This window comes from Rhinatrema bivittatum, chromosome 2, assembly GCF_901001135.1.
Source record: "Rhinatrema bivittatum chromosome 2, aRhiBiv1.1, whole genome shotgun sequence".
Lineage (NCBI taxonomy): Eukaryota > Metazoa > Chordata > Amphibia > Gymnophiona > Rhinatrematidae > Rhinatrema > Rhinatrema bivittatum.
Window position 1 is genome coordinate 764,999,915 of NC_042616.1, and position 26,032 is coordinate 765,025,946.

At 41.0% G+C, this 26,032-nt stretch overlaps 1 protein-coding gene across 2 annotated transcripts in view; it reads left to right on the forward strand.

Moving 5' to 3' along the window:
- The window catches only part of SQLE (squalene epoxidase), a 67,911-nt gene that overhangs the window by 36,649 nt on the left and 5,230 nt on the right, over positions 1-26,032 (forward strand). For both annotated transcript variants that reach the window (XM_029592011.1, XM_029592010.1), the window contains exons 5-10: positions 5,919-6,032; positions 16,652-16,823; positions 18,540-18,635; positions 21,088-21,230; positions 21,940-22,036; positions 22,779-22,866. In XM_029592011.1, coding sequence (XP_029447871.1) covers positions 5,919-6,032; positions 16,652-16,823; positions 18,540-18,635; positions 21,088-21,230; positions 21,940-22,036; positions 22,779-22,866 — 710 coding nt within the window. The remainder of the gene's footprint in view (positions 1-5,918; positions 6,033-16,651; positions 16,824-18,539; positions 18,636-21,087; positions 21,231-21,939; positions 22,037-22,778; positions 22,867-26,032) is intronic.

Consider the following 26,032-nt stretch of genomic DNA (forward strand, 5'->3'; position numbering starts at 1 on the left):
GTCGCTTCAGTCAGCAAAATTAAAACGGGACTGAAAAGAAAAGAAGGAATTTTTTTGGATTGAGTATATGCTGATTCCAGCCCCTGAAGCAGCAGTTTGCAAAACATGGTACCGTGTTGGGCATGAGTTAACTTCAACAAACAGGGAAGTAGTGCACTTTTTTAATAATTATAATTTTTTGTAAAAATGCTTCAAAAAATTTTTTCTTTAAAAATTGGACCATGATTAAAAGTGTACCCCTTTGATCTATCGATAGAGCATAACGCAAGGCTCTAAAAGATATCAAAGTGAGGGGTTTATATGATGGTCCCTTAGATTATTCATTGTAATTTTTGGTGGATACGTCTTTTTTTGTATTTGATTGCTATATCGTCTTGCCCATTAAAGCTTTTTCTATATTATTTAACCTGATTGAGCTGACATTTATTTATTTTATTTATTTATTTAGATTTATATTCCACTTTTCGCATTTTTTCAACATTTGATTTGATCAGAGTGATGAAAACTGTACATAGCTGGTATATGTTTTTTTTAAGTCAAGGAAGCCTAGTTTGCATAGGGCTCCAACTTTAAGCTTTGTTCGTCCAAGGTTTATTGGGGGTTGTTGAGTTAGACATCTTGGCTTGGGTACAGGTCAATACTGAGGGACTGCAGGTGGCTCTCTTGGTTATGTAGCAGTGCCCCAAAGTTTTGTTCTCTGCCTCCATCTGCTGGTAGGGATGCATAAATCCACTCATCTGGACTGACCTATGGGACTTCAGGAACAAAAATTAGCAGGTAAGAACCAAATTTCTTTTATGTGTAGTTCTGTGAGTCTGGAAGTAAAGGTATTTGACTTTCCACCGCACCATTGGCCCTGTGTCTCATGCGGTGCTGATTGGATGAGGTTGTTCAAGAAATGACACCTCTCTGCTGAGAACAGTGCCGAAGTGTTATTTATGAAATTACAGGAACTTTTGTTACAGTCACATCTGATAATGTTAGATTTATGCAGTGGATCATCAGTAAGATAAGGGAGTATTTGTGGGAAATGGCAATTTGCTATTGAAGAAAAATTGCTTTAACTATTATTTGGGAGAATGTATTGTAAATGGAACATATATCTAAAAAACATGTAATACAGCATTTTAGTTTAAATTAATTGTATTTGTTTACTTCAGTTAAAGAGACGCACAGAAGATCCAGATGTGGCTGTAGAAAGCAAACTGCAGTAACCAGCCAGTATTAATGATTTTAATGAAAGGCAATGGTGCTGGAGACCAATTAAATAATTTTATGTTTTACCTATGACATAATTACTGGAAATAAAACACCCATTTTATAAGAATATTATAGCTGGAGCAGAAAGGATATTTAAATAGTACATTTGATTTTTAAATTATTTCTAATATAAAGAACATTTGGTAGGGCTTTACACTGCCATATGGAGGAGCTGGGTTCAAGTCCTGGCTCAGGTTTTCACACTCTGGGTCAGCCAGGGCTGGGAATGCTGCAGAGGAAACTGATGCCTAGTGTATGGCTTTAGAGTCCATGAAATGTGGTCTCTGACCAAGGGCGTCTGTAATGACTGGGGTAAGTGATCTAGGAGGGGGTATTTTCCTGGGACAAGCAGGATGGTAGTCCTCACAGATGGGTGACATCATCAGATGGAGCCCAGCACAGAAAACCTTTGTCAAGGTTTCTAGAACTGGCACACTGAGCATGTCCAGCATGCCACTATCTGAGCGTCCACACGAGGTCCCCCTTCAGTCTCTTTTTTTCCCACGGTGATAGTTGCCTCGTGGTTTTTGGAGCTCTGCTGTACAAGTATCTTTCGTGTCTGTCCTACGTTGGGTCCCCCTTCTCCGGTCGGTGCTTTTCCTGGTGTGGTAGGTATTTTTTACCACCTCTACCTTCTTTCCGGTTGATTCCTGGTATGTAGCTCCCAGGTGGCCGCTGGCCATCGACCTTTCGCCAACTTACTTTTTCGTTGGTGCCCCCACCCCGTGCCCGCGAACCATGTCCATCACGGATCCGCAAGAGGTGTGCATCCTCTGCCTGGGGGCAATGCACGACATCTGACAGTGTCAGCTATGCAATCAGATGACTCTCAAAGGCCGTTGTGCTCGGCTGAATAAAATGGAGAAACTTTTTGGGCCAAAGAAGTCTACTCCATTCACTCAGCACATAGTTAAGCTCTGGAATTTGTTGCCAGAGGATGTGGTTAGTGCAGTTAGGGGCGGATTTTAAAAGGCCCGCGCGCCTATTTTGCATAGGCCGCCTGCGCGCGTAAGTCCCGGGGCTTTCGAAAAGGGGAGGGAGGGGGCGTGTCCGGGGGTGTTCCCGAAATGACGCGGCGTTTCGGGGGCGTGCCGCCCAGGACTGGAGGACGGAGCGGGGCTGCCGGCCGACGCGCGCAAAGTTACGCCTGCTGAAAGCAGGCGTAACTTTGCTGACAAAGGTAGGGGGGGTTTTAAATAGGGCCGGGGGGGTGGGTTAGGTAGGGGAAGGGAGGGGAAGGTGGGGGGAGGGCGAAGAAAAGTTCCCTCCGAGGCCGCTCCGAAATTGGAGCGGCTTCGGAGGGAACAGGCAGGCCGCGCTGGGCTCGGCGCTCGCAGGTTGCACAAATGTGCACCCCCTTGCGTGCGCCAACCCCGGATTTTATAAGATACGCGCGTATCTTATAAAATCCAGCGTACTTTTGTTCACGCCTGCTGCGTGAACAAAAGTACGCGCTCGCGTATCGTTTGAAGATCTACCTCTTAGTGTAGTTGGGTTTTAAAAAGGTTTCTTGGAGGAGAAGTCCATTAACTGCTATTAATCAAGTTGGCTTAGAAAATAGCCACTGCTTTAATGGAATCAGTAGCAAGGGATCTACTTACTGTTTGGGTACTTGCCAGGTACTTGTAGCCTGGATTGGCCACTGTTGGATACAGGATGCTAGGCTTGATGGACCCTTGGTCTGACCCAGTATGGCAGTTTATTATGTTCTTCTTTCCCCCTGTATCCAATTCAAGAGTTATTGGATTTAAAGAAGGTAAATGTGGCTCTCAATGTTTCCCATTTCTGCATGAAAACTCTGAGGTCTGTTATAGCAGCAGTATGCAGATGAGCCTTCCGGTTCTCTTATACTGCAAAGGTTGCGGGGCCTCTGGAAGCTGAGGCCATGGAATTCGAAACCTGGATCGCTCGCTGAGACTTCAGTCACCTCCCAGGGGATGCTGGGAGCAGTATGCAGATGAGCCTTATGGTCCTCTTCTACTGCAAAGGGTGCAGGGCCACTGGAAGCTGGGGCTGTGGAGTTCAAAACCTGGATCGCTCACTGTGACCTCTGGAGTCCTCTCCCAGAGGATGCTGGGAGCAGTATGCAGATGAGCCTTCCGGTACTCTTCTACTGTCTAGTCCCTAGCCCATTTCAGCCTTTGAGAAATCTCAGTGGTCAGGATCAAGTAAAAAGGCCTAGGTTGAAGCTGGAGGTAGACCTGGTTACTGTTTTAGTTTTGTTGGAGGCATTCCCAGGTGGTGAGGGCTTGGGAGATTGACCCAGAAGGTGACCCCTCTGCAGGAGGGATAAGCTGAGAATCGTATGTCTGTTTAAGAAATAAGAGCTTCTCTTGATCATTCAGATCTTGGCTGAGCTAGACTTTAAGAAAACTCATGTAGAACTCCCTATAGAGGGGGAGGATCTGATTTTGAATGGCGTTCAATTCAAAATCAAAGTTTTATCTACCTTGTCCTGTAATAATTGAAATTTGGGCAGTCAGGGCATCAGCAACCATCATTGGTGACTGAAGAACAGAAAACAGTGAAAGAAAGGAACGTGTTAACAAGGAAAACCTGAAGGACAAGCACAAAGGGGTGTGTCCATTTGTTGTAATCCATGTGCCCGACAAGGGCAGACATATCTATGACTCGAGCACCTCTGCTATAAGCAGCTGGCTTATGTGCTTGATGCTCTTCAGTGATGTCACTTGGGAGGGGGGCAGAGCCAGTTCCCAGTGGATGGGGAAGCAAAAGCCGGTGTCAGCTCGGTGGGCAGATGGGAAAGCCCAAAGTGAGGACCCTTTTCGTGGAGGCTATGGGTTCTAGAAGCTGCAGGCAGCAGTGTTGAAAGGGCATATCATATTATTTGTTCCTTCTCTTCAGTGATTAGAGGAGACAAGGCTTCAAAGGCTATCAGCTCTGCCTACATTTCCAAAGGACTGGTGGTGCTTGAGAGTCTTAGCGTGCATTCTAGAAGGGTCAGGCGACCTCATGGACAGAACTACACTCGGTTTCACCAGAGGAAGTTTAAATGCAGCAACATGGGGTTCCTTGCATGCTTTTGCCAAGCATCACTGGTTAAACATTCAAGTTAGGGAGGCTGCCTCTTTTGGGGCAATCATTCTGAGAGCAGGTTTGTTTGTCTCCTTCCCTGAATGAGGGTGGCTTGGGTACATCCCAATGTATCTGGACTGGTCTGGTGGGATGATTAGGAAGGAAAAATTTAGTTATTTCCTGCTAATTTTCCTTCCTTGAGTGCTATTAGACCAGTCCAGGTTCCTACCCAATCCAGCTGATAACCTATACATTGCATAGTAATTGTATGTGCCTCTTATGTTCTCAGTTTCTAGTTTGTAATTTATTTTCTTGATTAGATCCCTCAAACTTTCAGAGGTTCAGACTTCCCTGCTTGTGTGGGTGGTGGTGGAGGGGAGAGAAAGTTTAAATGGTTGTTTGCTTTGATTCATAAATACTGGAGAGCTGCAGGTGGCACAATGCCAGAATGAATCTGAAGAAATTCATCAATAACACAACCAAGGAAGGCTTTTATAAACTACAGGTCTTAAAACAGTTAAGACCCCTATTACATTTCCGGGACTACCGCTCAGTCCTTCAAGCCATATTATTCTCGAAGATTGATTACTGCAATGCGCTTCTGCTTGGTCTTCCAGCCTCAGCTACCAAACCTCTTCAGATGCTGCAGAACTCTGCAGCCAGGATCCTCACAAACACTCGCCGTATGGACCACATCACACCAATTCTCAAAATACTTCACTGGCTACCCATCCACTACAGAATTCTCTTCAAGTCACTGACCATCATACACAAAACGATATTTCAACAATCATCTCTCCAACTCAGCATACCCCTCAAACGTCACTCCTCAGCAAGACCAACCAGATCAGCATACAGAGACTCGCTACAGACTCCTCCTAACAAATCAGTTATACACAACACAATTGAAAAACGAGCGCTATCAACGGCTGGCCCACTTCACTGGAACAATCTCCTGCCAGATCTCCACCAAGAAAGCTGTCATTTCACATTTAGAAAAAAATTAAAAACCTGGCTATTCGCCCAAGCATTTCCTTGAAGAAACTATCTGGTAACCTACACGGTCCATCACCCATCAGTAGCGTCTGTTTATTTTCGCCTCACAGAGAAACTGTTTTCCGGTTAATTTACGCACTCTCGTAACTTGCCTCGTCGACCTTATTTAAACAGTAACTCGCCTTATAGACTTCCCTGCAAATATAGTATTCATTGTATATATTTTTTACCATGTTCGCAACTGCTTCTGCTTACATGCGCTGCTCTCAAATTAGAAATTGTTAATCTTTCCTTTTTACTTCTCTTCAAAAGCCTTGTTGTACATTCCCTGTTGTAATGTAACTTCTCGCTCTCAATGTTTTTACTGGTTAAATGGTTTACCCCCTAGTTTATTGTAAACCGGTACGATAAGACCTGGTCTTGAGCATCGGTATATTAAAAGAATTTAAATAAATAAATAAATAAATAAATATATATATATAGGGTGATGTCAGCAATACAGTTGTTCTCTATCTCCATCTACTGGTAGGGGAGCAAAACCCATGCATTTGGACTGTTCTAGTAGGACTCAAGGAAAATAAATAGCAGGCAAGAAGCCAAGAACTAAATGTTTCCTTCTGTTTTAGGAACTCCATGCACCACTGACTGTTGTTGCTGATGGACTTTTCTCCAAATTTAGGAAAAATCTCATCTCTGGCAAGGCAACTGTCTCTTCCCATTTTGTTGGTTGTATTATGAAGGTAGGTTTCTTCGTATAACACTGTGGGCATTATTCAAAAATGACTTTTTTTTCTCCATTCTTTGCCTATGGAAAAACATCTTTATTGAAGAAGGACCTATATGTGCAATATACACACACATTTATATCTATAGGCAGTAGGGATGTGAATCGTTTTAGGACGATTAAAATTATCGTCCGATAATTTTAATATCGTCTTAAACCGTTATGGAACACAATACAATACAGATTCTAACGATTTATCGTTATAAATCGTTAGAATCGTGAGCCGGCACACTAAAACCCCCTAAAACCCACCCCCGACCCTTTAAATTAAATCCCCCACCCTCCCAAACCCCCCCCCAAATAACTTAAATAACCTGCGGGTCCAGCGGCGGTCCGGAACGGCAGCGGTCCGGAACGGGCTCCTGCTCTGAATCTTGTCGTCTTCAGCCGGCGCCATTTTCCAAAATGGCGCCGAAAAATGGCGGCGGCCATAGACGAAAAAGATTGGACGGCAGGAGGTCCTTCCGGACCCCCGCTGGACTTTTGGCAAGTCTCGTGGGGGTCAGGAGGCCCCCCACAAGCTGGCCAAAAGTTCCTGGAGGTCCAGCGGGGGTCAGGGAGCGATTTCCCGCCGCGAATCGTTTTCGTACGGAAAATGGCGCCGGCAGGAGATCGACTGCAGGAGGTCGTTCAGCGAGGGTTCCGGCGCCTCGCTGAACAACCTCCTGCAGTTGATCTCCTGCCGGCGCCATTTTCCGTACGAAAACGATTCGCGGCGGGAAATCGCTCCCTGACCCCCGCTGGACCTCCAGGAACTTTTGGCCAGCTTGTGGGGGGCCTCCTGACCCCCACGAGACTTGCCAAAAGTCCAGCGGGGGTCCGGAAGGACCTCCTGCCGTCCAATCTTTTTCGTCTATGGCCGCCGCCATTTTTCGGCGCCATTTTGGAAAATGGCGCCAGCTGAAGACGACAAGATTCAGAGCAGGAGCCCGTTCCGGACCGCTGCCGTTCCGGACCGCCGCTGGACCCGCAGGTTAAGTTATTTGGGGGGGGGTTCGGGAGGGTGGGGGATTTAATTTAAAGGGTCGGGGGTGGGTTTTAGGGGGTTTTAATGTGCCGGTTTTTCGATTTTTCGATTTTTCACGATTTTTAACGATTTTTCACGATATTTTACCCCCCCAAACGGCAACAATACGATTCCCTCCCCCTCCCAGCCGAAATCGATCGTTAAGACGATCGAGGACACGATTCACATCCCTAATAGGCAGATATACATCTATATCAATCTACAAATATATGTATATATATATATATATATATAGCTATCTATATAAATAAATGTAAATATGGGTCTATATATATGTATCTGTGTCTAGATATATGTGGACAGAAATAAATATTCAGATCAAAACTTTCCTAAATCTATTTTTTGAGATTGAACAGGTAAATAGTGCTACTGATTAGCACTGTTCATTCCTTTAGCTGGAATCAAAGAATAATATAAGGGGGTCTAAATTCCACACCGTTTATCCAGCTAAGTTCAGACTAGTTGTACAAATGGCACCATTTCAATAGCTGGCTGCATATAGTGCCTTAGCCAGTGGGGGTCAGCTATCCAGGTAACTTAGCCGGATACAGTGAAATTGCTTATCTGTAACAGGTGTTTGCCATGGACAGCACAACAAATGGCCACATAAGATGGATGACGTTATCCAACGGTGCTGAGTCAGGTCGTTTTCTCTCAAAGCACAGAAGGTTCCATTTTTTTTATATATGAGCATGTGCTCTGGGCCTGAGTCTCCTCAGTCTTTTTCTCAAGCTTGGCAATTTCCCAGAGAGGAGGAAGGGATTGTGTGGCTGTTTGTTTTGCTGTCCATAGAGAATACCTATTACAATTTTGCTTTCTCCATGAACAAGTCCAACAGATAGCCACACAAGATAGGACTCCCTGTGATTGAGGGCTGCCTCAATGTTAGTTTGACTTTCCATGGGTTCTTGGCAACCCATTTTGTGTGTTGACAGAAGTTTATTTGGATTATTTAAAAATGTTCTTAAGCACTCCTTATCCAAATGAACTATCATTGCATGAGTCCTTATCTAACCATTAATATCTTGTAGTTGACCATGTGGATGCCCAGTTCCAAATGTTTATAGACTCTTTGTAGAATAGGTAGGATCCTGTCCCTGTTTGGATTTGTATTGTTTTGTGTTCTAGCTAAGGTCTGAATGCCTTTAGCGCATTGAAAATTGCTCTCAGTTCCAGAAGGTGAATATGAAACATAGACTTTTCTTGTGACCATTCTCCTTGTGTACAGATATTGTTGAGATGTGCTCCCTATCAGTGAGGAGATGCATCCATTATCTGGATAGTTGGTGGGTGGAAGTTCTGACCATATAGTAGGTTTTTCTTGATTGTCCACCATGTGAGTGATTTCTTCACCTTGTTGTTTAATTGGATGTAACTTATTAGCTGTACAAGCTGTTTCCATTTGATTTTTAGACGACATTGTGCGTGCCTCATCTTTAGTTGTTATTCAGAACATAACCAAGGGTAATAGAGCTATTAATGAGACCATCATAGGTGGGAACATTTAATCGCTAAAGGTCAGTTTTGCCCAACTTGGCTGGACTATCCAGTGAAACAGTTTTTCCTTTTTATTTTAAATCATAGATCTCTTAAATGTGTCCACAGAAACCAAGCAAAAATTATTTAATTTTTAGTATATTTTTTTCTTTTTTCATTTATAATCCCTTAGACTTCTAAAATATTTTCAAAAGAGAGGAAAGATTACTTATCTTTGCCAAAGTGTATGCATATGTTTTCAAAGATTTCTTCTTTTAAACCGAGACGCTAATTGGAAACATTTATGTCATGCCCTAGAATGCCTGATGTGCTACGCATTTTGATTCTTCATCAGGGGCAATATATTTCTTAAAAAAAGAAGAAGAAAATATCAGACTTTTTCATATATCAGTTTTTAAAAAAAAGATTATGTACCGGCATTAAATATTTCACTCTTTCTTCCCTTACATCAAAATGGCGTCCACAAACACCCCAGCTCTTCCATGTTTTATTACAAGAAAGACCAATCAAAAGGGATACTTAAAGAACCAATCCAAATTCTAGATTTTGAAAACAGCCAATCAAAAAAAGCTTTGTGAATTCAAACCTACAAAGTGAAGCTCAAATCAAGGTATACCAATCAAAAGTTTCATTCATTCCCAGTGGAACAATTGATTTCAATTTATGAATCCACTGTTGTTCCTTCAAATTTAAAACAGAAGCAACATCTCCTCCTCTTCTTGTATGAATCACTGAATCTTGTAGAATGTATACGTTTGAAAATCTTCTTTGACTGTGGATCGCTCCACATTTGACCTGTCAAAGAGTTTGCACAGACGTCACAGTTCTTACATACAGTATGTCCCAAAATATCAGATTGCAGATCTTCATTAAACAATCCAGATAAATTGGCTCAAATCACCATATTTCTAATATTTTTACCTCTTTTATATGTAATAAGGGGAAGTTCTGAGAAAATTGGATTTAGAGCCATAATTCCCCAATGTCTCCTTATACTTGATGCTACCAAAGCTGATTTAGTTGAATAAAGTAGGATGAAGTAAAGTACTGAAGTAAAGAATCACAATCTGAATATAGAGCCCTTCAATAAGCTGCCCCCGCTGAACAAAACTTTGTGTTAAAATAACAGCCTGTCACTTAAATTCTTCTATAAATCAATATATTCGTTTGAAATGAAAAAATTGGCCAACCGGCAAACCTTCTTTTTTGAAGGATACATGATGGAAAGACTGAAACTTCAAGTAATGATTTTTATCTGTATCCTTCCGATGAACTGTAGTTGACAAACCGTCCCCCGTTTTCTCAATAGATAAATCCAGAAAACAATTAATTGAAAATCAAAAGACATTGTAAATGTCAAATCATTATCAACTGAATTCATCCACTCATGAAAAATATTTAAGTCTTCCACCGTGGAATTCCAAAGAAAAAATAAATCATCTGTAAACTGGATCCACAGTATCACCTTAGAAAAAAAGAGTGAAACATATTAATTTATTTATTTATTTAAAAATGTTTGTGTACCACTTTTACAATTCAAAGAATTAATCAAAACGGTTCATAATAAAAACATACATAAAATTCAAGACATATATATTCTGACATAATTAAATTAGCCACAGAACAGCCTATGGCTAGTCCATGTTTCTGAATAAAAAATTTTCCATCAAAAGAGAAAAAATTGTTGCATATTATATTAATTTTGCTATATCCAATAAAAAATGAATTGGAATTCGTGTTGGTTCAACTGACTTCATCAAAGAATCACTAATAACTCTCATTGCTGAATCATGGGTATGCAATGAAATTACATCCATTGTTACAGTAAACAATTCAATCAGTGATATCTTGTACATAAGATCTCATTTTTAATATGTGTGGTCTCAAAAATTTGTCCAAAAAATGGATAGAGGATTCTTTAATGTTTTGTGAATCTTCGGTACTCTATACATCACTGGCATCCGTGGAAAAGATACATAAAGAAACCGATGCTCTTTCATCATCAGAAAAGGTAACACATCAGATTTTAAAAGGTGTTTAACCAATAATTGCATATCTTTTGTTGGATCTTGTTCTAGACTCAGATAAAATTGTTGATCTTGTAATTGCCTAGATAGTTCCATACAATATCCAGCACGATCCTGAATTATGATTCCCCCCCACCTTTATCGGCGGGTTTGATAACAATCACTGTTCTTTCTTAAAATTTTAATATGTCTTAATAGCAACTGTATCTATTTCAGAAATATCCTTTATGACTAAATCATGAAATGTTGAAAGTTTTGCATCAAATGGAATAGATGGCATCCACATAGATCTTGAGGATAACAATTGATATAGGTTCAACTTCATCTTTACATGATGAAAAATATAATTTCAAATGCAACAATCAAGTAAATCTAAAAAATGCCCCACGACATTCAAAGGGGTCATATAAATTAGTTGGTACAAAAGACAACCCAAAATTCAAAATTTCTTCTTGAACCGGTGTCAAAGATTTAGTGGACAGATTAACAACTATGGATTTGACTGTGACTGCGACCGAGTCTGTGATCCTTCCCACTGGGACTGATTTGAATTGTTGGGAGTTCTAAAATCTCTTTGCTGATACAGCTGCCAGGGCCAATGAAAATGGCAGCCCTGTCCTAAAAAAATGCTGACGAGCTCCTGGATCATTTTCCACTGATCTAAAGCGTCCCTCATCAGAATCATCCAAATCATTAGATAGCCCATCACTAGAATGATCAAACATAGTTTTCTTTTCTGTTGATTTTTTTTTATCATTCTTATATAACCACCGATATATTCTATTTGAAGCATAATCCTTCTCATCTCTTTTGAGTTTGTTAACCTTGGATCGCTTCAGAAAATTCTTGAAGTGATCCAAGGTTTCTTGTTGTTTTACCAACATTTTATCTAAGGTATCAACCAATGTTAGTTTAATTTTTTCTTTCACATCTTCAATTAAAACTTTAGTTTCCTTAACATAATCTTTGGTATAATCCACAATCAAAATAATTAAATCAGTTTTCTCAAAACAACAATGGAGGTTTCTCAATCCTTAACCCTCAGGGAATAATTTGTTGAAAAAAGAAAAAAAAATGCTAAAAATTAAATAATTTTTTCTTGGTTTCTGTGGACACATTTAAGAGACCTATTATTTAAAATAAAAGGGAAAAACTGTTTCGCTGGATAGTCCAGCCGAGTTGGGAGAAACTGTTCTTTAGCGATTAAAAGTTCCCACCTGTGATGGTTTCATTAATAGCTCTGTTACCCTTGGTTAAGCTTTGAATAAGTTTTACTATTTCACCTGGCCTTTTTTGGATCCTTTGTGTGATAACTCATCTTTAGTCGTGCCTTTGGTGTTACAAGCACTGTTGATGCCATATGTCCCAATAGTCTCATGTATTTCCTGGCTGTTATCCATTTCTTTGCTTTCACTTCTTGTGCTAAGCTGATTCATTTGTTTGCTCTCTTTTTTGAAAGATATGCTTTCGTTCTGATCATATTCAGCTTTGTGCCTATGAACCTGAGATGCTGTTTTGTTCTGAGTGTGGATTTTTTGTAATTTACAAGGAAATCTATGTAGTGCATTGTTTTTATCAGTTAGATTGTGTCTTGGAAACCTCTTGGGATATGCTTGATAGCCAGTCATTTAAGTATGGAAATACCATAGGGGCAGATTTTCAAAGAGATACGTGCGTAGCCCCCAAAAAGCTGCCCCTGCGCGTGCCGAGCCTATCTTGCATAGGCTCGGCAGCGACCATTTGCCGCTGTGCCCGGGATCTCAGGCCGGCCGTTGGCCGGCGTGCATAACTTTTTCAATAAAGGTATGGGGGGGTTTAGATAGGGCTGGGGGGGGGGGCGGCTTAGGTAGGGGAAGGTGCGTGGGGGGGGGGGGGGGCGGAAGGAAAGTTCCCTCCGAGGCTGGAGGCAGGCTGCGTGGCTCGGCATGCACAAGTTGCACAATTGTGCACCCCCTTGCGCGCGCCGACCCTGGATTTTATAACATGCGTGCGGTTGCCCGTGCATGTTATAAAATCGGGTGTAGATTTGTTCGTGCCGGGTTGCACGAAGAAATCTGCACCCGCGCGCAGGTTTTAAAATCTGCCCCATAATGTTTTCTTTCCTCACATGAGCTGCAATCACTACTAAGCATTTAGTAGTGCTCTGGGTGCTGCTACAAGACCAAAGGGTAAAATAACCCGTACTAGTCATTGTGATCTTCTAAGGTGGACCTTAGAAATTTTTGATGAGATACTGTATGTTGATGGGAATGTATGCATAGGGGTCTTCCAGGTCCAGAGATATTAGCCAGTCACCTGTTTATAGGAGTGGTAAAATTGTACCTATTGAATTCATCTTGAACCTTTTCTTTTTAGACTAATGCTTAAATCTCTAAGATCTAATATTGGCTGAAGATTGCCTGATTTCTTTGGAATTAGGAGGTATCTGTTTTAGAAACCTGTTCCCCTTTGAGATAGGGGAACTGGTTGTACTGTTTTGGTGTGACGAAGTGATTGTAACTCCTTCTGTAATATAGTTATCTGATCTTTTAATTGCTGATAGTAAATCGGGGGATTTGAAGGTGGCAAGTTTTCAAAGTTTAGAATGTACCTTTTGTTTATTATTTTCAAACCCATTGTCTGATGTTATCTGAATGTAGCACTTATGAAATATTAAAATCTCCCTCCTACTTCCAGGTGTGAAAATGGGCTTTGCAGGTACACAGGATTGGGGTAAAAAGGACAGAGTAGATCTCAAGGGGGGCTGATTGCCTTCCCTCTGTTGAGATCTGGTATGACTTGTTGTCTGGCTTGTGGCTGCTGATATGCTGTTATGGTTGATGTTGCTGCTGTATGATTATTGGATGTCTATAAGTTCAATTGTACCTTCTCCTTTACCGGTAGAAGGATGACCTTTTTTAAGGTTCCTGTTTGCATTGGCATTGTATCGATGACTCTTAATGAGAGGAGGTGAGAGCCTGAATAGCAGTATTCTGGTTCTTTATTGACTCACCTTATCCTCAAATAAATTGTCACCTACACAAGGAGAATCTGCCAGGTTTTCATGGACATCATCTCTGAGGCCGGACGCCTTTAGCAGGCCAGTCTTCTCGCTACAATGGCTGTTGCAGATACCCTAGTAGCGGTATCGAGGGAGTCATAAATAGACCATATCATATATTTTGTGCAATCCTTTGTATCTGCCATGATCTCATTGAAGGTTTATTTCTCTTCATCTGACATGCGTTTTGATTTTTCTCCTAGTTTCTCAAGATTATTATAAAGATACTGAATCATTTGTTACTGACACGCAGCAGTCCTGGCTTGCATAATAGCTCTTGATATACCCCTTTTTCCAATCATATCAAGAATCTTGGGGAGTGAGTTTGAATACGTTTTTGTTTTCTTAGCTTTCATTGCGGACTCTACAGTGATAATCATGAGGGAGTTGCACTTGTTCATTTCCTGAACACTGTTAAATCCTGTATATTACATCAATATTTTTTTACCATAGGTGGTCCGATGAAAAGTGTTTTCCCTTGTAAATTCACTTATTTTCTCTGAGTCCTCTTCTAAGCTCAATGGTATCACTCCCAACATTTTCTGATGAAACTTTGGCTACGTGGAGTCTTCTGATGGTGTTAAACTTCTGGGTTGTTCTGGTGTGGAGTCCAATGGTAGATCTGGAGATGGCACATCTGATTATATTAATACTGAGTTATAAAAACTAAATGAATAGACAGATAAATCTGGACATAAGAAACTGTTTCTGATTTATATTTTTTCTTCTGTTATATTCTCCTTCCTCCTCTCAAAACAGGCACATGGGAGTTTTGCTTGTAGATATTCTCGTAATTTTTCTAGAATGGTTTAAGTGGCAGACTTCTTTTGCTGAGGCATTGGTTTTTGCAATTATTTATAATGTTCATTGTAACTTTTGCTCCTTTCTCTCTCCATATTTGCTATATATTTACTGTAAACTGATGTGATGAACACACAAACACCGGTATATAAAAGCATTAAATTAAATTAAATAAAATAAATAAATAAATAAATAAATACATGTGTTTATGAAATCCGCCCATAATTTCCATATGAAGGCATGACATTCCTTTATAGGTTGCTGTGATAGGATGCCTGGGCTATCAAGTTTTGTTGACTCTTGAGGGTCCCAGTGTAGGAGGTGAAGAAATCCACTTGACATTTCCATATGTTTTCTCTTCTTTATATGCTTTCTTCCTACTTTGTGAGATCAGAGGAAGCTTTTGATGATGGAGATGAATCTTGCTGGATGTAAATAAGTTTGTATCTAGGTTTTGGCTCTGAGTCACTTTTTTTTCTGTGTCGATGAGGGTCAGCGTCGACGTGCTGATGATGATTCTTGGTGCTGACACTTTCGTATTGGTAAATCTTGGCATCTATGCTTCTGCGCTGACAGTTCTGCGCTGTTTTTTTTCGGTACCATAGACTCACGACCTCAGTGTTGTGGTGCCAATGGGTCTGCCCTGTTCCTTTGCAGTGCAGATTGTCCCTAGCTCTGATTTACCAATGACGACATTTTGGTGCTGTGCCTTTTAGTCGTAGGCTTGTTTTGGCTTCGATGGCTCAGTGCTGTACCTCCATTGATTTCCAACTCTTTCAAATTGGAGCTGCCTTTAAATTGGTTCACAATTCACTCTGCTTCGATGAATCTGGGTGCTTATATTGTAGCCAGAGTTCCCAGCAAATCAGTGTCCTCAGGGGCCACAGTTTGTGGAATCATGATGCAGTCTGAGGCATTTTAGGCAAAACGAGTATAAATCCAGTATGGACATTTTATGTGCACACTGTTTACATTTTGTGAATGGACTTTTCCCCTTATCTGAAAACATTTTGAAAATTCAGGGTGAAATTGAGAGAAGTGATTTCCTGACCGTTTGCTGAGCAGATTACAATAGACAGGGGAGACTCGAATGCAGGGATGCTAGTGCAGGAAGATGCGTGCTCTGATATAAAATGATGGAACCTTCTGGGCTTTGAGAGAAAATGACCCAATACGACTTTGTTGGATGACATCACCCATCTTGCACGTCTGTTTATTGGGGTTGTCTACAGAGAAACATTGATTTTCAGTATCATCCGGCTAATTTAGCTGGAAAAATTTAGGACTGCATGAATATTATCCTAAAGTTAGCCAGGTACACATATCTAGCTAACTTAGCTGTGGAGCTGAATATCCAAGCAAAGTTATTTGGATAAGTTTATATAGCTAACTTTGTAATCTAGCTAGCAGCTGATTATGGAGCTCTAGAAATCTATATTTACTGTATTTAGAGAGATATGCTTTACGGTGTAGCCCACTAAAAGCTATGAAAAGGCTCAGGCAATGTGAGAGTTGTAAAGACAACAATAAGCATCCCTGCTCTAATAGGGATGCCTGTCTGTTGCCCCTGGATTTCCACAGCTTGTCAGTCCTTGGTAATGTATGCATTTATTCTTTATTCTCATACAGTCATGTTCCGACATAACCTTGCTACTGTATACTCTGCAGTTTTGGCTTGGCTGCTAGAGAGCCCTCAGTAAATGTGGGAAAATCTGCTTTTCCCAGATGGCTTTAAAAATCCAGATGATAAGATTGCAATGGGGCAAATTAGTGTGCGGAGGCCAAAATTTGGCACTATTTATTAGCCCTGTTACCTTCACAATGACTGGATAATTCTGAGAGTTCAGAGTGCAGCCTCACCTCCAGTTTTGCTTCCGATGAAAACTTGCTGTAGTGGGTAGGTATATGAGATGGCACAGAGAGACTGACCGTTTCCTCACCAGATGGATTGCAGTGGTGCCTTAGTGAGCAGAGGTTGCCAGATGTATGGAGAATTTTCATTTGCCAACCTACATTTTTTGGTCACTATTGGCAATGTGGCAACCAGAAATATCACACCTTGATAAGTGTATTTCTGTTTGGATCAAACAGCTAAGTAGGAAAGCCCTAAAGGCAGCATGTGGTTTCACTATGACTAGAAATAACTTTTACGGCATTTTTCATTCCTTTATTCACTTTTAAAGAACTCACCGCAGTGTAAAGCGAACCATGCAGAACTGGTATTAGGTAACCCCAGCCCAGTGCTCATCTATCAGATTTCATCAGAGGACACACGAGTACTCGTGGATATCAGAGGGGAAATGCCAAGAAACATCAAAGAGTACATGATAGAAAACATTTATCCACAATTACCGGGTAAGACTACAAGAGTGACCGTATGTGGTTGTTGCCATGTTGATGGTCACATTGGTTGATGTGAGCAGATTCAAAACTTTGTTTTTAATATATGTAATTTGCTCTTGAGTTCAGGCAATAATAGACCATACAAGTCTGTCCATAACCTCTTTTTAGCTGTACCTAATCATTTTTCATTTAGCCTGATTTGTATTACTGTACAACAAAATATATACTTATGTAGCACACGATATCTGGTATTGGGGGGGGGGGGGGGGGGGCGGGAGAATGGGACTGTAAGAAAAATAAGGTACCAGAACCAGATAAAATTCATTCAAGTGAATTATGGAAGTGAAAGAATATATTTAAAATTTTAGGAATTCATTAAGGAGGAACAGTTTCCTCAAGATTGTCAAAGGGCACATGCTTGGATTAAAAAAAAAGAATCCAAGTTGGAAGCAGACACCTATAAATCTGCTAGCCTAATGCCAGCTCCAGGGATAGTCACAGAAACTGTCGTTAAGTGGAAGATGGTAGCACCAGTGACGGATTTAGGTTTCTGCCACCACCCACCCCCTACCTGCATCCTAGGACATGGCCTGGGGCAGGAGCTCATGGTAGCCTGCTGGCAATCTGTCTCTGCCATGCCAACAAAAGCTGCAGAGGCCGCAGGCCGATACCAGCAGCCACCCTGTCTACATCTGGGCTGCGAAGCTCTGCTGTCCTCAGATGGAGGCGTGGCTTACACTATCCAACGGAACAGGCGATGAGGGGCTGCGGCCCATACCCACTGCAGCACGTGGTGACGCTTGAAACTTCTGCCGCCCAAGATTTTTGCCACCCTAAGCATAGGCCTCGTAGGCCTGTGCCGACATTGAAGCCTGGGCAGTACACGCGGAGGGCCTTCGTCCTATGTAAGTTTCCGGTAGACATAAAATGGGGACAACCCTTTAGTAGATTAGAGCTTTGGAGAGGAGAATAATCAGCATTGGTTCCAAAGTTAGAGACCTGCCAGATCAAACTTGCTTTCAAGAATGTTATGGGCAAACTTGTCAGCAATAAATACAAAAAATAAATTGAGCCATCACGGCAAGCAGCAGAGGAGGGCAAACAACTTAACCCACAATGATGTTTTGCACTATAAAACTGCCTTTTTCAAGGGATAATGAGATGGCATTGCTCCTGAGTTGTTTGTCCTCCTCAAAGCTATGAACTTTTTCAAAAGGTTTTAAGCAAAGAGGGTAATTTTGGAAAGGATTATGTGCGTAAAAGTAGCATATATTGTAACAATTTTCAAAAGCCCATTTACCTGCTTGAAGTGCATTTTTGCACATAAAACCTAATTTTAAACGCATAAATCCCTTTAGAAAATTAGCCCCCAAAGTATTTTATTGTTTTTACTTCTGATGTTTGTTCGGGCTTGCTCTTTGGTGTGCAGGTGGCTGACTCAGCGAGTCATATACCTAGCTCTATATTGCTTTTGCGGGAGAAAGTGCTGATCGACTGCTTTTAAATCTTTGCTATATTTAGGATCAGGAATCATTTTTTCTTATTACTGCAGAATTAGCTATAGCTGTAGTGTTTTTGAACTGACATGCAGAAAGAGCTGCAAAACAATGAGAGGAAAGCTGGACATCCGTGCAACTATGTAAAATTACATGTTTTTTCATGGCTGTGAGTAAATTAAACCCAGGAAATACCTTTATGATTGTAACTAAAAGAATCTACTTACTGCAGAACATATTAAAGAGTCGTTCCATCTGGCAGTGCAGAATGACCGTTTGAGGACCATGCCAGCGAGCTTCCTGCCTCCTTCACCAGTGAACAAAAAAGGTAAAGAAAAGAAGATGCCCAGAAAAACCTGGTACCAATTTTCCCTGATACATTTAGCGTAGACAGGAGGAGGGATGTTAAGACTTGAGTCTTGCATTCAAGGCCCGATAAGTAGGAAAGTTTGCATTCAGACATAAGTGGCTTAAGTTCAAACACATTGAAAGCATGGAGCATAGGGTTGCCAGTTGGCTCCAGATTTCCAGGACAGGCTGATCCAGTCCTGGTTTTACCCCACTGCCGACATGGATTCGAAGATCTGATTTTCCTATTGCTTTCCCTAAGAAAAACAAGACTAAAAGTTCATGTGAGTTAAAACCAGGAAGGAATGAGCCTGTCGAATCATTAGCATAGTAGCAGATTGTGAACAATTGCAGAAGGACCTTGTGAAACTTGGAGACTGGGCTTCTAAATGGCAAATACAATTTAATGTGGACAAGTACAAAGTAATGCACATAGTGAAATGTGGCTGGGTGCCATATTAGGAGTCACCACTCAGGAAAGGAACCTTGGAGTCCTTACTTATTTATTTATTTAACTCTTTATGGACAATAACTTGAAATCTTTGGCTCAGTGGGCAGCAGCGGTCAAAAAGGCAAATCACATGTTAAGAATTATACAAGTAGTAAACTTTATGAAGTCAAACAAGGTGCAGTCTGATTTGTTGAAGGGGAAAATCCTCTTTGAGGGATATTGTGAAAAGTTGGCCACAATCGAGAACATTATTTCCAAAATATACTCTTTACTAAATAAAGCAATCCTGACAAAATTTAGCATATGGTGGCATGGAAATCTGATCTAGGGGAAGAGTGGGATGAAGGTATGTGGAATCTTTGTTTCATGTCTATTGGGTGTAGTTCTGTATCTTCTGCATTGGTTGGGAATGGTTATAAACTACTATACAGATGCAAAGAATGTACCCTATTACTGATGGCCTGTGTTGGCGCAAATGTGGGGCCATTGGGTTGTTCTTCCATATCATGTCCCCTAATTTAAAAATATTGGGGGACTATCCTGAGAGGCCCAAAATGTTTTCTGCTAAATATGCAGACACAAGACTTCCTCCCAGAAAAGACTTATTAATTATGTGGCGGCTACCGCTAGATGTATTTTGGCTGCGTGGTGGAAAGGCCAAGGCTCCGCCTCTGCAGGTGTTCTACACCAGAGTGAAGATGAGAAGATGATATATTGCACGGAAAAACTGACGCTTTGAGGCATGACACTATTCCGAGATTTCAAAAGATCTGGAATCCTTTTCAGGATAAACATAAGAAGCAACTGTGCAAATTTGGGCTCCTCTTAAGAGTCTGTGACTCACGCAGATTCCAGTGATTTGAAGTACTTGAGACAATCTTGATATTGGGACCTCGTACCTTGGGACGGGGGAAATGGGAAGGAAAAATGTATGGGGTTGATCGTTGTAATACTGTTTATACAACTCTTATCTAAATAAAAAGAAAATTACCCCCAAAAATAAGAATGTTAGGAATTATCTGTAAAAGAATAGAGAATATCATAATGCCTTTGTGTGAGTTCATGGTGCGACCATATCTTGAGTATTGTGTGTTCTCAAAAAAGACATAGCAGACATAGAACAGGTACAGAGAAAGGTGACAAAAAATGATAAAGGGGATGGAGAAAGGGTAAACAGATTAGGGCTCTTTAACTTAGAAAAGAGAAGACAGAGGGAATATGGCTGAAATTTATAAAATCATGAGTGGGGTGGAACGTATAAATAGGGAATAGTTATTTACCCTTTCAAACAACACTAGGACTAGGGGACACTCCATGAAAGTAGCAACCGGCAGATTATTTATTTATAACTTTTCTATACCGAAGTTCAAATAACAGAGTTAATTATCACTCCGGTTTACATTGCAACCATAAAAAACAGTGACAAAGTTGTCTTACATAGAACAGGGGGAGAGAAAAACTTGGATTCAGCTTAAGCATGGGGAGTAACGTGTCAAAACTGGTAAGAACTGATAATTTAAAACAAATCATAAGAAGTATTTTTTCACTCGGTGCACAATCAAGCTATGGAATCCTTTGCCGGAGGATGTAGTCAAGGCAACTAACATAGTGAGGTTCAAAAGAGGATTGGACAAGTGCCTGAAGGAAATGTCCATAAACAGTTATTAGTCTGGTAGACTTAGGAAAGCCAGCACTTATTGCTGGAAGTGTGATTCAAGAAAGAGATCAAATATTAAGGATCTGACAGGTATTTGTAACCTAGACTGGCCACTGTCGGAGCCAGAGTGCTGGACTGATGAACCTTGGTCTGACCCAATATGGCATTCCTATGTTCTAATGTTCTATCTGGTTCTAGGAGTGGGTGGTGCTAGGAATATTTCTTCTTTTTCCAAAAATGGAAATAAATGATAGTTTACATACATATGGTCTTAGCCTGGAAGACCAGGTAGATTCATTTTTTGGGGTTCTTTCTTAAATCCAGGTGTGCTACTCTTGGGGGATGCATACAACATGAGGCATCCTCTGACAGGAGGAGGAATGAGTGTTGTGCTGAATGACATAAAAATATGGAGAAGCCTATTACAGGAAATCCCTGACCTCTATGAGGATTCTGCAGTGCTCCAGGTGAGACATCAAGCCCAGTGGTGGAAGTGAATTTTAAATGCCCGGCGCATTTTCAAAAGGGCCCGGCCACGCACGTAAGTGCCGATACATATACAAGTGCCAGGCCCAGGAAAGGGCGGGCCAGGGGGGCATGGTCTGGGCGGGGAGGGAGGCCGGCCACGACAGTGACCATTAGCCGCTGTCGCGGGGGAAGCACGTGCCAGCATCCGGCTGGCACACGTAAATTACTTCTGCTCCCGAGGAGCAGTAAGTAATAAAATAAAAAAATTGAGGAAAGGTAGATTAGGTTTAGGGGGTGGGGAGGAAAGGGGAAGGGGAAGGAAGATTAGGCAGGGGGTTAGGGAAGTTCCCTCCCAGTCCGCTTCTTAATTGGAGCGGACTGGGAGGGAACTGGGGAAGGCCCGATTGCATCGCTGCGTGGACTTTGCAAAAATTCACCCCCTTCGCACACAGGTGCGCATGGCCAATGGATTTTATAACATGCGCGCATTCACTGGCTCTAAAAATAGGCTTAATGTGCATATTTTGGCTATCCTGAAAACCGGATCTGCTGCGGTTTCTTTAGGCTAACCCTGATAACCAAGGAAGGAACAGGACTAGAACTTAACTTTTTATCATATAAATGATTCCCAGACCTGCCTTTTTAATATTAACATCAGCAAGATATCCTCTCTCACAGATTTGAAGACGTCTTTCTTTCTTTTTGCAGGCTAAAAAGGCTTTTTATTGGTCAAGAAAAAGGTCCCATTCCTTTGTGGTGAATGTTCTAGCACAAGCTCTTTATGAACTCTTTGCTGCTACAGATGGTGAGCATAACGTGCAAGAAAGCATTATAGGCCACGGGTGACATTTATTAAAAACTGGAGGGCCAACTCTTATGAATTTTGCTAGTTGAGCTTTTCAGAATTTCAGACTGATAAAGAACCTCGACATCACACATTTGTTTCACAGTTCAGAAAGAGAATTTTTGCCCAAGAGTTCTCCCATCTGTTGCTAGTGATCTGGCCTCTCTCTACTAGAGCTGAATGTGGATTATGTGCATGTGTATTCAATATTCACGCTGCCCTTCAAGAGACAGCAGTTCTGAGCTAGGAGTGTTACAGGCCAGATATGTGTAACCTTTAGCAGGAAGTTCCAATGTGTAGTATAAACTGGCTTAGACCAGCTGGTGAAAAGGCAGTTTAATTCTGAAGGACGGCCTCTGTTATACCTTGTGTATAAGGTAAGGCGAGGGGGACTCCAAATGAAATCCCAGCATGCCTGTCTGCAGAGAACGTGTGAACCATATTAGAACCGATTTGGGCAGAAGGCATGAGATGTATTATTGGAAAATGAAGTGTGATGGGAATTTTTGTTTCTAAAGACTAGCACATTGCTCTTTTAAGTGTTTAAACAAATTTTGTTACAGTCTATTCCATGTGGGAAACTATTCTTCAAATATAGCATAGACAGCTTGCTTGTAGGTTATTGTATATTAAATAGAATTTCCAAGATAATCTAATTTCATTGCTTGCTTTCTTATTGCAAACCCTTGTCATAATTTCATAGATTCTCTGTACCAGCTAAGGAAGGCCTGTTTTCACTACTTCAGACTTGGTGGGCAGTGTGTTTCAGGGCCAGTTGGATTGCTTTCTGTGTAAGTTATAAAACTAAGACTTTCTATTTGGTGTGCAGCATATATTTATCTGCTTTTTACTAAGTACTGATAAACATTTTTTTATTTGTTACATTTACAATCAGCAATATCCAGCATTGTTTTTCTATGCAGCTAAGCATGTTATCATTCCACTAGCAGAGACGTTGAACGTTGATCAAAGATGTTATGAATATCAAAGATGTTCCTTGAGTCTATTTTAAGTTGAAGGCTATAAAAATGTCATTGGCAACAATATCAAGTGGAACATTATTACTACTACTAGTAATTATTTCAATAGCGCTACTCAACGTATACAGCACTGTACAAAAACACAAAAGAGACAATCCCTTCTCAGTACAGCTTACAGTCTAATCAAGAAAAACAAAAGGCAAGAGAGAGTTTGGGAATTTCATTATCAAGAAAATAGTTAAAATCAATAAGGCTGAAAGCAGGTCAAGATTTAAAAGCTGCCTCAAAAAGGTGGGTTTTTAAGATTGGTTTTGAATAAGGCCAGAGAGAGAGCCTGATGCACCAAACTCAGGAAGTCTATTCCAAGCCTATTGTGAACATGGGAAAGTATGAAATTGAGAGCTGGCCCGGGAGTAGAAAGGTATAGATAAGAGTGACTTGCCTTATGAGTAGCATCCACAAGGAAGTGAGGAGAGGTGGGGAGGAGCTGCAGAGTGAAGGCTCATGTAGGCGAGTGAAAGGAGCTTTAACTGTCTGCAGCAACAGAGAGGGGGCCAATGTCGTGACTTGGGAAGAGAGGTTATGTTGTACTTAGCAACATTGGCCATGTCAGAGTTGTGCTGCTTCTTTTTTTTCTTATTAAAAGTATTTACTGCCTTTGTTGTCTTGAATTTTTAAATGTTTAAGATTAAGAAATTTCTCCATAGACAAGCAAGATCAGCTAGCATGAGTGGGGACATCATCTGACAGCGTCAATGCCGAGGAAAGCTCTCTTCAAGCTCAGTAAGGCTTAAAAAAACAAAACGAAAAAAAAAACCCAAAACATTGAGCATGCGTTGGGATGCCTGCACTGCTGCTACCATGTGAGCCACCGCAGTTTGTTTCGTCCTCTTAAGCATACTGATAGATTTCTAGCTCTCTCCCAAAAGCTTATGCCACAATTTTTGGGGGGTTTAATCTTTGATTTTTCACAATTTCCTTATTGTTTTACCTCTCTTGTTGTTTTTTTTTTTAAGCCCCCCCCCCCCAAAAAAAAAGATTTCTTTAAGTTTTTTTTCTTCCAAACTTCTTGCATGTTCAGGACGTCAGGTAAGACACCACGGGCAGGGAAAATGCCTTTTAAAGTTATGTTCCAAATGTTGCCACAAAATGGGAAGCGTGGATTCCCATGATCTCTGCCACAGGACCATGGAATTTTCACCTCCTTCTCAAGGAGAAGAATCCACCACCACTGGGAGACCAGAACCCAAAGTGTCTCTTTCTCAGGGCACAGAAAGAAAAAGAAAGCAATCTTCAGTGGCCTCGAAAAGGAAACACCATGCTGAAGTGTTGGTACTGTCATTAGTGTCACTGGAAAAATGGTACTGATCCTGCTCATCTGAATGGAAACCGTGAGTGCCATTCTGTACAGAGCACAGATCACGATGCAGAAAAGTTGGTCCAGACAGCACCTGTGGCACTGTGATCAGGACATGGCAGAGAGAGATCACTGTCAATGGCGTATTCCAAGTCCTTCTCAGCGCCAACAATGAAGCATTCATCTTTGGCGCCAAAGCATGTCAGCCCAGAAGAACACCATAAAAAAAAGGGGAGAAATCAAGGCATCTCTTGAAATATTGGTGCCATCGGGAAGGGCTCCTCCTCCATTACCACTGCTGCCACCTCTGGAATTCTACACCTTTGTACAAAGCCAGACGGACTTTATGAAGACCTACATGTTGGACGTTCAGAGCAGTTCAGTAAGAGCCTCTGAGTCACAGCCAGTTTTAGAAAAATTAGCGGAGCAACTTCATACAGTAATTTTCCACTCCATCTTCCCTGAAGTAGATATCTACAGTAAAAGAATGACCAATTATAAATGTAAAATTCAAAGATTCTGATGCCGTGAGCTACTCAAGTTCTATTCTTTCACACATCAGGCCTCAATGGAGAACTACACCACTAGGGAATGTCTTATTTATCTTTTTTATTTATTTATTTATTTATTTATTTACAAAAGATGTCAGATGGCATTCCTTACCCTCTTCAGGAAAGTACAGAGCAGGTAGAAGAATTTCAAAGTATAATAAAATGTATCCAGTTTCATAAAACAAATAATGAAAGTTCCAGTGCACAAAAAACTATAAAGAGCTTAAAAAAAAAAAAAAAGAGTATAGAAAATGCCTTTATCAAGTCTTCATGTGGTGAAAAATATAGATATAAAATATAAAATTCTACTGTTCCCTCTTTAAGATGGTGGATGGTTCTATCCAATCTTCTTCCAGGTCTTCTATTTCACCTCCCTAGATTCAGCATTGAGTCAGATCGATTCTCTGGTTCTGCAACCATATATGCACCAGGCTCGCCCATCACAGCCTACTGAAGGTATCTTCACTTTGATTTACATGCCTTGTTGAAACCGATAAGAAGGCATTTTCCATGGTCCCCTGTTATTGAACACCTTGCCCAAATAGCCCAAACATTCAAGAAGGCTATTTCAGGGTGCCTTTGAATTCAGTTGTTAGGCCCTGGAAGCATGATTCATTGTCTTCAAGCACTTTTTAGTAACATCTCTGGCTTTGTTCTCATAAAATCAATGTCCTTATGCTCCCCACATGAACCCTGGAGTTTGCAAACTACAAATCTTTTAAAATAAATAACGACAGATGCATCTTCTCAAGGTTAGGGAGACCATTTAAACACATTTTGTTCTCAGGGGGTTTGGTTGCTACAGGAATAAAAAAATCTACATCAAACTGCTTGAACTCAGAGCAATATACAGTGCTCTTTGGGTCTTTAAAAAAATGGATAAACGCATTCAAATAGTCAGGTAGTCATTATTTTGTATAAACAAGCAGGTAAGGTCTGGATCAGCATGGTTATGCAAAGAATTGATCAGGATACGGAGTTGGGCAGTGTCAAAGAACATTCAGCTTTCTGTGATTTCTCTCTCAGATGAAGACAATGTGCTAGCAGATACTCTTAGTCACTGTCTTCA